The 12,198-nt window shown below is 46.2% G+C and overlaps 1 protein-coding gene across 1 annotated transcript in view; it reads right to left on the bottom strand.

Annotated features, from left to right (window-relative positions):
- LOC146208924 (decapping and exoribonuclease protein-like) overlaps positions 1-4,025 on the bottom strand; it is a 34,029-nt gene extending 30,004 nt beyond the window's left edge. The window contains exon 1 of the mRNA XM_084596504.1: positions 3,412-4,025. Within this exon, the coding sequence (XP_084452630.1) occupies positions 3,412-3,773 (362 nt within the window). The 5' untranslated portion in view covers positions 3,774-4,025. The remainder of the gene's footprint in view (positions 1-3,411) is intronic.
- Positions 4,026-12,198: the final 8,173 nt, after the last annotated feature.

Raw genomic sequence — 12,198 nt, 5'->3', positions numbered from 1 at the left:
GAGGTGTCACTGAAAGCCTAGGCGCGTGAACGTCGAGGGCGTCTTCATAAGGAGTGTCGGCGTAGTAGCGGCGTTGTCGTTAGTCGTCGCCGGCGGCGGAGGATATTTGCTATTTCGCCGTGTAGAAAATTCACCTCCAAAGGTTGCTGCCTTTAGTTTCCCTTACGGGAGCTATGAGACTTTCCTTCGACGTAATTGCGGCTCGGTGACACAAATCGGGCGCTGTACGGCGATGGTGAGTGGCATCGACGTATTGGTGACTCTGCCCTGCGCAACTAGTGTTCGATTTCTTCTGGTCATTCGCAAGTACGGAGCTGTGGGGCGTCGATGGCGAAGCCGCGCGATCCAATGCGCCTGTATGGGTTATTGCGAAGAATGTGGCCGGCCTCAGCGCAGTGGAAGCAGAATGATCGGTTGTTAGACGTCCTCCAGGCGTCACATTTCCTGGGGCTTGGAGGCCGTTGGTCGGCTTGGCGGGCGGGGGCCATGGCGCGGCGTTCAAAAGCAGCTTGTTCGCGTCGACGGAGGCTTGGGGGTCTCGTCATGGCTCAGGACGGTTTAATGCGGCAGCGTAGTTCATCGCAGACGACTCTTGCGTCAGAGCCGTCAGAGGCATTGGACGCCCAGTACCTACTGAACTTCTCCACGGATGACGTCCGCGAACGTCGCCACCTGAGATTGCTGGAAAGATGTCAGCACCCGGTGAAGCTCCTAGGTCACAAAGGCTCTCTCCGCTCGCAGATGTGCTGCTGTAGGGGCTTGCGTAGTCCGGTTTGAGTGGTCGATCGTGGTGGCACATTCTTGTGTCCATCGTCTTCTCGATAGTCAACGCTTCAATTTCAAATTCGTCCACAGTTTTCGAGCGGATTTCGGACAAGCCCTGCAAAAAGAGACTCTTTAACGCCTCACATTAAAAATTCCCCTCTCTCAGATTCGGTCATGTTAGGGTCGGAGCGGCGAAAGAGGCGCCTCATCACCTCAACGTAGACCAGGACAGGCTGTTTGGGAGTTGAAGTCTTGATTGAGGGAAGGCCTGGCTAATTCTTTCCGAGCAACACATACAAAGGCAGTCAAAACTCTTTCTTGAAAATCTCCCAATCCTTCAAAGCTACCTCGTGATTTTCGAACTATATAGAGAAGATCCATCAAGAGCAAAGTAGACTTGCCTTAGCCGAGCTTCGTTGTTCCAGGCGTTGAACGTTGCCACGCATTCCAACAGGTCGAGCCAGTCTTCTGCATCCTCGTCCGGTGTTCCTTGGCAGTAGGGGGGCATTGGACGAAACCCAAGGGTGCCGTCTTCGGGGTACGTCACGGTGTCAGGATTCAGCACATCCACCAGATTTCAGGTGGTGGTGACAAGACCGATGACAACAAATGAAGAGCCTGGGAGTTCATTTAAGAAACTCTTTATTCGGTTGACTTGCGCCCGCAAAAGAACTGAACAACTCGGCGGCGGCAATAGTAACAATCGTGCTCAGCGGTCGTAGAACAAACAATGCCGGTTTCACGCATCATTCCTTGATTTAAAGGCTGCAAAGAAAGATCGAGATAAAACCGGAAATGGTGACTAGCGCAACTATAGAACAATGCAGAAATATACGCGAGTGGCCTGAATCTTCGAGAAAAATCTCGGAGCATCTTGCGCGACAAAGAAACTGATAAAGCTGCGCCTCTAGACAACGAGCATGACCAAATAAAGAACACAGAATTGATACGCGTGCCAGAATCAGAGTGATAAAGCCGCATGCCGGCGGCTGTCGAAAAAAGGAACAAATACAGTTTGAATGTTTTCCGGCAATATTTAGTAACAGACGATGGCACTTCTTTTTATCCTTTTTCGTCGGAATGTGCAACTTGACTGTGTGCTTACGTAACCTGACACTGTCATGCTGCATGCACACGTTACGTGTACTTGAACCAGGGCAGGGCCCCTGCAGTCAATCAGTCCCGACACCCCTACGCAGCTGCTCATCTTGAACAAATAACGAGTGGACGTGCTGCACCACAGTGACAATGTCGGTTCCCTATTGCAAAGTGGTGAAGATAATCCGAAGGCAACGAGCGAAAAGACAGGTTGCTCTGAGATTACCTCTTTATTGAGGAGTCTATCGTAGCTCTTTCGCTTTGGGGAGGCCAACCCCATAAATCAACCATTCTCTTCTGGGCTGACTTTCATACACACAAGAATTAAACAACTCTGTGGCGGCAATAGCAGCAAGGTGCACGCCGAGGGAGCAACACCGCAACGACAATGTCGCTTAAAAATGCTTTGCTTGCCTCACAGGTGTGTTACTGCAATCATCGACCGAAATTTAATTTAAAACTATGCTGACGCTCCCATGTATGGGACTCTTAAATGTGCTGTGATGCCGTAAAGAACAATCCAATCCTGGTCAAGCTACAGAACTACTACAACTCGTTCTGTAACAGCCCCGCCGTGGTTAGCGCTCGACTACGGTGCCCAAGGAAGCGGGATCGCATGCCGGCCGCGGCGGCTTTTCAATCGGGGCGAAAAGCAAGGCGGTCGTGTGCTGTGCGATGTCAGTGCACGTTAAAGAACCCCAGGCGGACGAAATTTCCCGAACCCTCTACTACGGCGTCGTTTACCATAGTCGGAGTAAATTGGGGACTTTAAACCACATAAACCAACCATCTCGGAAAAACAGGCTCAGATAGAAGATAGGTGGACTGCCACCGAAACAAAATATGAAGCATTTGCCGAAGAAAGCATCTAGTTGTGAAGTTTTGAAAGTACTGTTCATCACCTGCAGCTCACAGTACACAGAAAATAATAACATAGATGAAACTTGACACAGATAAAGACAGAACATAGTTCTCGTGTTCGGCATATACGTGGTGTTAATGAAAAGAGATAGTACAATAACAAAGCACTTAAAACAGATATTTTCGGATAAGCTTGGTGCTACCGTCACATCAGTAGAAGGAATTTACAGCGTAAGACAAAACCGCGCGATTTAATCGGGCCTGTTATGACGCGGCTACGCATAGGTCATTTGAGCTTCGCTCTCCCTTTCACTGTTTTCCTTTTACGTAATCCTCACCTACCTCGGCTGATAGGTTGAAGTGACGTTTGTGGCCGAAGACGTCCTAAGGTTCTCTCGGTGGCCTTGAAAGGGTACGAAACAATCCCTGTGATTTTAAATTGCGTTGGGATGAAGTGACCGACAGCAGCCTCATAAGTTAGTAACAACCTCAGCGTACGAAGGGCGAGATGAGCCACGTAAAAATACTATGAAATAAAACTGCACCAGCTCTCGGAATATGAACCACAGGAATTGGTACACCACTACTGTACTACTGCGCACAGACCTGCTCGAACAAGTTAAGCCAATGGAATAATACTCGAGTGATGCCGCCGCATTGAACTGCTGCGCACAAGCGAGCGCTTACCTTTGAGGTTTGGTGCGCGGAGGATCGCCCGACGATTGCGCCTCCGAGTCCACAGTCAACTTTTCTTGGTTGCGAAGGATCCAGCGGAGTAGCATGTCTATCTTCTCCGGTACCGAGAAGTCCCGGCGGAGTGCCGCCTCGTATCCGTCGTTGAGGTCCCACATAAGTCCCAGCCTGCGGCTCGGCATCCGCAGGTACTTCAGTTGTTCGGGACCGTCGACGTTTTCGCGCTGCTCTCCTCTCAGCGAGAAGCTGCCGATCTCTCGAGGCTCGCGAAAGAGGGCGGACTTGCCTTTCGAATTCATAATGGTTTCGCGCACGTTCATGGACGCGATGACATCGCCAGGGACAACAGTAGCCATGCTGCCCGAGGTGTGGCTGAGCGCCAGCTTGACCACAGTTGTGTCGAACGACTAACTGTCCTCCACGCTGTGGTGGCACTGACTTCTAGTTTGTGGCAGTAGTTTTCAACGCTCCTGCTCGCTTCTCTCTGCGCATGCTCGGCTTTGAGCGAGGGAGGCAGTACGAGTAAGTTGCGGGGAAAGAGGAGGAGGGAGGGACTTTTCTGCGTCTATCGTTCAGGCCTGAGGCTATAGTAGTTTGACTTCAGCAGGCAAGAAATCTGAGCTCACCGCGAACATAAAAGAAAGTGCGAGGGTACACTGCGTCGCGCGGACGGTGAGAGAGGGAAAACTGCCCCTTTCTGCAGAATCAATCGGTTCTCGGCACGGTAGTCCGGTGTATACGTCGGATCAAAGTTACAGTGCCACAGCGGCGTGTAACTGAACACGCACGCCGGCTTTGCGCACTGCCGGGTCACATGGATGCGTGCACAAAGGTAGCGATGAAGCTATACGCGCATTCATTTCCTCAACGCTGGTATTTTTAACGCGAAAGCGTTACTTCGCTATGTTCACAGATTTCTGTCCGCAGACCGCGTCCACAAAATCGTGTCAGCAGCAGTTGCGAGTTATTGAGAAGAGGTAGAAGTTAATGAGTGGTGTCAATCGATAGAGGGTGACGTAATGTTGTGTGCGAAATATAAATTAGGCAAGATAATGTCATTACCTAATTAATTAGATACAAAACACGCAAAATTGTGTCCGTAGCAGTTGTGAGTAATTGAGAAGTCGTAGAGGTTAATACGTGGTGTCAATCGATAGAGGGTGACGTAATGTGTACGAAAAAGTAATCCGGCCAATAAATTAATTACGTAAATAATTACAGGCAAAAAAGAAACAGTAAAGGCGAAAATGATCTCATTAGCGAATGGCTCTGCGTCACACTTGAATGTATGAAATACTAAAATAGTTAATTAAATCAGTTAATTAGGGTGACGTCAAGGATGTGACGTCACGCAACCGGAAGTAGAGCCGAAAAAGGGCATAGGAAGGGATTGGCGCGCAATTTGAAAGTACCAAAGACTAAAATGGGTAAACAAGAAGTGAATTAATGTGACGTCACGCAACCGGAAGTACAGCCGAAAAAGGGCAGAGAAAGGAATTGGCGCCGAATTTGAAAGTACTAAAATCTAAATCCGCATCATGAAAAAGAAATAACAAAAAGAATAAGATTGGGATGGAGCGCATTTGGCAAGCACTCGCAGATTATGACTGGCAGCTTACCGGTCTCGCTCAAGAGGAAAGTGTACAACAGTTGCATCTTACCTGTACTCACCTATGGGGCTGAAAGGTGCAGGCTAACCAAGAGGGCTCTACATAAGTTGAGGACAACTCAGAGGGCTATGGAACGAAAAATGGTGGAGGTAACATTAAGAGATAGGAAGCGTGCAGAGTGGGTCAGAGAAATAACTCAAGTTACTGACATTCTAGTGGAAATTAAAAAGGAGAAATGGGCATGGCAGGACATGTAGTGTGAAGAGAGGATAACCGATGGTCGCTTAGGGTAACAAACTGGATTCCAAGGGAAGGAAAGCGTAGCAGGGGGCGGCAGAAAGTTAGGTGAGCGGATGAGGTTAAGAAGTTCGTAGGGGTCAATGGATGTAGCTAGCACAGAACCGGGTTAATTGGAGAAACATGGGAGAGGCCTTCGCTCTGCAGTGGGTATAGTGAGGCTGATGATGATGAAAATCTAAAATGGGTAAACAAGAAGCGAATAATGGGACGTAGAAGATGTGACGTCACGCAAGCGGAAGTAGACTCGAAAAAGGACATAGGACGGGATTGGCGCGCAATATGCAAGTACCAAAAACTAAAATGGGTAAACAAGAAGGGAATTAAGCAACTAGAAGGAACGAACAGCAGCATCCGTGCTTTCGCATTACTCCAATGCAGATTCTGCAGTGCTTTTTAGTTTGTTTCCCGTGGCCGTAGCTCTGGTTACGGCGCTCGACTGCTCTCTCGTGAGTGCGATCGCAGCTACGGAGGCTTTCTTTTTTTTTTCATTGAAGCGTTGGTAGTGGGAGCAAAGCAACAGAGACGGAGCATCTGCAAATGCATCTTTCTGCCACGTGCTTTGGCTGGTTTACCCTTTGAATTTGAGTACTTCGGTTGGCCGGCCAGCTTGTGGTTTCGATTTTGTTTCCGCGGCCAGAGAAAAGCGCTTTCGACAGCTTACTTTTCGGAATCATAAGAATATTTTTTCTTTCGCTAAGGCTTGTGTGGGATTTGTAGCCTTCGTTACTGACAAAGAGCTAAAAAAAGAAACGAGCCAAATGTGGTTCTGACGCGCTATTCCGTTTGCGTTGGACAGATGTTAAAAAAAAAATAAATAAAGCATAGGCGCACACATGCAGCTCCCATCGAGACGGCCTCGTCGCTTTAAATCGAAAGTGACCGCAGCGTGCGTGGGATGATGCAGCTGGACGGCTTTCATCGCGATCACGGGGCACGGAGACTTACGTATGACCGCATCACTTCGACATAACGTGTCTGCCTGAGGCTGCCTCTCTAGATTCACTTGGTTCCTTATCAGCCAACCACAAGTCTAGTTGCGTCGCCATTCTTCAGTTGCGTCGCAGTCATGTGGTACATCCTCCTACGTTTCAAAAAGGGCGTTTTAAGCCTGTAAGAAAATTGATCATCTCTGCAAAGACGGGTCGTATCGGAACAACGTAGTCACTATTCAGTGCAATTCTTGGTAGAGAGATAAAGGGTAGAAAAAATTACAAGGGACTTTAGCGTCTAAAGTAGTGAAAGTAGAAAGCCTGAGTGCCGCATTCTGCTAAGCAACTTGAACTAATTAGTAATTAAATAAATAGTAAATAGTTATTTATTAAGTCATTAAGTATGAAATGAATTACTTCGTGAATAAATAAGCATTACCTCGTTAATTACCACCCAACTTAATAAGTAATTAACTCCTTAATTAGTATTGGATAATTGATTGACATATTTCCTTACAAGGCACGCATTGGCACATACTGTGTTGGTGCTCTGTGATTGGTCGAGACCTCTATGACGTCATCCCACCTCGGAAAATCAGAGCCGCCACAAAAGCGCGGGACACATTTTGTCCACGATAGCATGAGCCATTAAAGGCTTTCGCCTTAAAATAAATACAGACCGTCGACCCCCTCAATCTAGATGTGAGCATAGTTGCCTGTAATTACTGAAGTCACCAGTGAGCAAGGTGACTTGCGTGTGGCTAAAGCTAGCTCTCTTGCTGCATTGTTATATCTGACGCTTGGAAGTGAGTAAAGCCAGAATCTGTTTCCATGGTTATATATCAGCAGCCTCGAGCTGCCAGTCACAATCTTCCGTGAAGATAAGAGTTCACCACTTTTAATTAAAAGCTTCAGGATGCAATACGCGAAAACTATGTCTTGGTAAGCGCCGTTGAAAGAAAACGAGGCACACCTCAATCCAGTCGCCGTGCGCAGCATCTTGAAAACCTTTCACCATTAAAACTACTCCCACAGTTTGTTTGTTGTGCTGGTCGCTGATCAAGAAGAATCTTTTTTTCGCTATCTACGTCACCAGGCACTGTATCACACACGAAGACGTTACTCTTGATGACGAAACGTGGGCGTTGAGGGTTTATAACCCTACCGGAACTGCAGTTATGCACACACGACAGGAAGAGCAGCCGCTGCAGCCATATACAACTCAACACAGGAGCGCATAAAGCGTACACGGACGAGAAACAAAAGAAAAGGGCTAACTTGTAACAGGTTTTATTTAGCGAACAGCCCTTACATAATTGCTTACCCATGCGCCTAACCAATTGGTTACCCGCGCGCTACAACGCTAACTCTAACATTCACGATTTACAGATGAGAAAGAGAAATTATACGTGAGACGCGTCGTTCTCCAAACAAAACCAGTTGCAAGTTGGCGCTCGTCCTGTTCATTTTTTACGTCCGTGGACCTCTTTTGCGCTCCTGTGTCTTCAGCTACATGTTCTTCCCATGTACAGCTGACTTTTTTTTCTTTTCCTAATCTATGCTTTTTTTCTTTCCCTCTTCTTTCCCTCTTCTTTTTTTTTCCATTCCTTGCGATATGTTTAGAGCTCTCGTTTCTTTGTTTTACGTGTTTGCTTTTCTACTCGTTACGCACCTTTCGAGTGGTTGAGGCGGAGGAAGCAATCCGATTCCGCCCAGCCGCACCGGCGCCTTGTCTGTGGCGTCAGGCGCCGGCGCGTTGTCTGCTGAGGTAACCGGGACACCTCGCCCCCTCACGTTGTTCTCGGGCAAGGAATGGCTGCGGGGCTTGTAATGTTTTCTTTTGCTTTTTCGTTCGGTGGCGGCGTGGCGCGGAGCCCATAAGATGATACTCTCCTCCAAGGTGAGCTTCTGTTCCCATGCGCAGGTTTACTGTTTTAGCTCTTAGTGGTTACTAACATGAACGCCTTGCATATTACCACCGTACATGTAAAAGCTATGAATGTTGTAAGCGATGTAGTAACGAGCACGCTTCATCAGCTGGTGGCTTTACCAAACTGGGTAGTGAGGAAGTCGCCATCTCTCTGCGGTTCAACTGTATGGCGAGATAGCGTTAATCGGGCCCTTCTTCACCGTGTGGTTCTCATTTCACATAACTTCGCATTCATAGGCACTGTTCTCTATCTTTTTATTTCCATCACAAAAACCCACAAGGCCTCTTTTGAACCAAGTTGAACAAACGCACATTATATCAAGGGTAGCGCGTTCAACTTACGACGACAAATTAGGCCACCGGTTTCAGCTCCAGTCTCACCTGTATTCTCTTCTCAGAGCAATTAATTTACTTTGCGCTTCTTAATTGCACCCGAATCTATCTGACTTATTAATCCATTCCCCTTTCATGGGACGCCGCTATCCTCTTGATAATCCCGTTCTTTCCGGCAGGCCGCAGGCGCAACGAGTCCTCCTCTAAACGCGGTAAACTCAACGTTTTCCCGCCAATATATTTCCCAATTCAATTAGGGTGTGAGTGTACGTGCCATTTGCTTCGGCCCAATTTAAATCCACATTCTTCAACAATTCTACTTGACTGATCAATGCTACGATTTACTTGAAAAGTCGTTTTCGTTATGAATGCCTGGTTTTGAGGCCCTTCAGTGACGAGAAAGTACTGTCTTTCAGAAACAAAAGAAAGGAAAGAAGTTTGATATATTAGGAATTTAGGAATTCCTGAAATGCAACGAAAAAAAGCGACTAATTTGCCTACTGTATATATATATATATATATATATATATATATATATATATATATATATATATATATATATATATATATATATATATATATATATATATATATATATATATATATATATATATATATTACTATATCTACACCACCTGACGCAGTTAAGTGTGACGTTTTGTCAGATATTCTGGCATTGCGACCGGAGATGTCTTTTCTTTACGCATGTCTGTGATGGTTCTAATTGCCTGAGCGCAGAAGCTAACAATTAATCTTAACTTTCCTAGGTGCTTCTCACGTCCATTTCAAAAGACAACTGTATCTTTAAAACTGAGCAGCCTTATTTAAAACTATCGCTGGAAGACAAATCACGAAATAATGTTTCACGCTGCTCAGAGATAGCAGCACGTTTTTCTGGAGGTTTCAGAAGATCACTTATAATTCCAGAAGAGGGCGAATACGGGCTGGTTGGTACATGATCACGAATGGAAATAAACAGCGCTGCTAATACGGGACAGGAGAGCAGACAACCACGTGCGCTGAATAGCAACGGACCAAATGATTTATTGCTTCAAGTGAGGCAACATATAAGCAAGAGCAGGACAAGTAAAAAACAAAGAAAAAAAAGGAATCTCGCAACCACACATGCGAATGAAAAACCATGAACACAGTTCAAGATACGCGCATTCTTTTACGGAGAGAGCTATCGCTGATGCACAGGTGACCTAGCTTTTTTATACTTTGGGCCTCGAAAACTAGCCTCGCGGTCTCGTCTTTACTCCTGGCTATGATAACGGCACGAATGATATCAGCTTCACAATCTTCAAATTCTGCACAATGCATGGCCAAACTGTTTTTGTGTGACCTGTTCTCTATATCCTTTGCAAGTTCACGTAATCGGTCATTGGTGCATCGTCCGGTCTCACCGATGTAAAAACGACCGCATGACGTCGGAATCTTATAAACAACACCACTGCAACAGGGAACAAACTTCTTGTGCTTCTTTTCCCAGCCTCTTTCCTTCTTTCCATCCTCGTTCACCCGTTTGCACAAACCGCTTAGTTTGTTCCTGGAGTACAAAAGCAACCTAATGACTGCTTTGATTACAATCTTTTTCAGGTTGTACAAAACTTGGTGCCCGTAGGGAGCACATGGTATTTTCTTTTTCTCTGGCTGGGAGGCCAGCATCGGTGCATTTTTTTTCTTTCGCATCGCGCAAACAAAAAATTCCGCTATGCTTGACAGCATCTTCAGGGGGTATCCTGCTGCAGGTAGCCGCTTTACCTGCGCATTAAAGCTAGCTGTTGTTTGGTGCACACAAGACCTTTGTCTCCATGCATGCCTCGGCAATTCCACGCTTAACAATCTTCGAATGAGCCGACTGGAAAGGTAGAAGGCTCTGTTGGGACCGCCGCGAGCATATACAACAAATATGATCGTCAGAAATTACAAGTTTCATGTCTAAAAACCTGAGAGGTGGGAAACTCAGTAGTCAATTGGAGATCATTATGTTCGTTACAGATAACGTCACAAATCTGTGCAGCAGTTTCCTGAGCGTCATTAGTGCGATATAAAATTAAAAGGTCATCGACCCTGGTTCGAAGCGATGACAGGCGTCTTCGAAACAGGCTCAATGACGCTCAAAATCTATCAAACTGTTAGTAAGTAATATTCGTTAGTTCACTGTTGGCAAGTTTTACAGTCTCCTTTTTCCTACTCAGCTGTCGCCGACCAGGCACTTTTAGAAGCCTCTTCATTTGCATTCGCGTTTCCAAGAAAATGTTTGCTGCATGTTCTTGAGTGAATTTAAGGCTGCCACTCTGTTCATTCATCTCAAAAGCGACAGTCTACAACACGAATAAGAGACGCCGCTTATCACAGGCCGCTGACAAATGAGCCCGGGGAAAAGAAACGAGGATATTACGGCATATTGTTTGCATTCAGATGTCTCTGCAACATGCAAGAGGCAAGCAGTCTTATATTTATATTATTTATTTTATATATTTCACTTAAGAGAAACAAACCTATGCTGTGAAAGTAATTGCGGGAAAATAAAGCTTAATTCTGAGGGCTAAATAGTTGAATCCTACGTAGGCTTCGGTCCTGCTCCGAATGTCGAGTCGGAAAGCTGCAAAAATTGGCTCTTGGTGAAAACCAACGACACAACAATTTCCCGAACTTTTCACAGGGTCTATTGCTGTCCGAAACGACCTTGCCGGCGTACCGCAGCAGAGTAATCATCATACAGCCGCTGTGGCGACTTCGCGGTGCCTTCTCACTGACGCGCGCGCCGCCGCTCGTGGCGCGCTCGTCGCTCGTCGCGCTCGGATAGCCGGGATAATGAAACATAGGGCATGGTGGGGATACAACAGGTATGAGGTTTTGAGGGGTATTTGGAAAGGAATTATGGTGCCCGGGCGTACTTCCGGAATTGCGGTTTTGCGCCTAAAATCCGAGGTACAGTGGACATTAGACATAAATCAGAGAGCCGTCGGAGGATGAGCACTAGATGCCGACGGCAAAACCACAAATGAGGTGGTACAGGAAGATATGGGCTGGGCATCTTTCGAAGTACGGGAAGCTCAGAGTAAAATATTATATCAGGAACGCCTGAGAAAATTGTACAGTAAAAGATGGGCAGCTAAAGTATTTAAATAACTATACCTAAAAAGCGTTGACTCACAATTGAGGAAAATAACTAGGAAACTAACCAGTAAGTATGCATGTCACAAGAACGAAGAAATAAACAGCTTAAGCAACAGGTGAAAAACACAGAAGTTAAAAATTGGATAAATTTGATGGAAAAGAAGCACAGTGTGGAATTATACTGAAAGTGGAAAAGGCAGATCAGGACGGAAGCTTTCTTTGATAACTCAAGAGGCAGTGCCCTACTTTTTGAAGCTAGATCAGGGTGCCTTAGAACACGCAGCTACAAAAAGAACTTTAACAACGAGGACGACGCATGTGTGGTATGTGGTAACTCCAGTGAAACAATTAACCATATTATACTCTAATGTAATGGCATCCATCCGGAAGTCGATACAGGCGCAGTCGCTCTTCCTGAAGCTCTGGGGTTTAGAAATACCAGTGAGTAAACCGGCGGTGGAAGTTAGCAAAAAACGACTGGACGATTGGTGGCTTAAAAGCAGAGAAGTGACATAATGTTAGCAGTGTAGAAACAAAAATTCAATAAATAGAA

The sequence above is a fragment of the Amblyomma maculatum genome, chromosome 1 (genome assembly GCF_055883805.1).
Source record: "Amblyomma maculatum isolate TAMU_Amacu chromosome 1, ASM5588380v1, whole genome shotgun sequence".
Classification (NCBI taxonomy): domain Eukaryota; kingdom Metazoa; phylum Arthropoda; class Arachnida; order Ixodida; family Ixodidae; genus Amblyomma; species Amblyomma maculatum.
The sequence above is the reverse complement of the archived record's forward strand: the minus strand, read 5'-3'. Positions and strand labels throughout refer to the sequence as shown.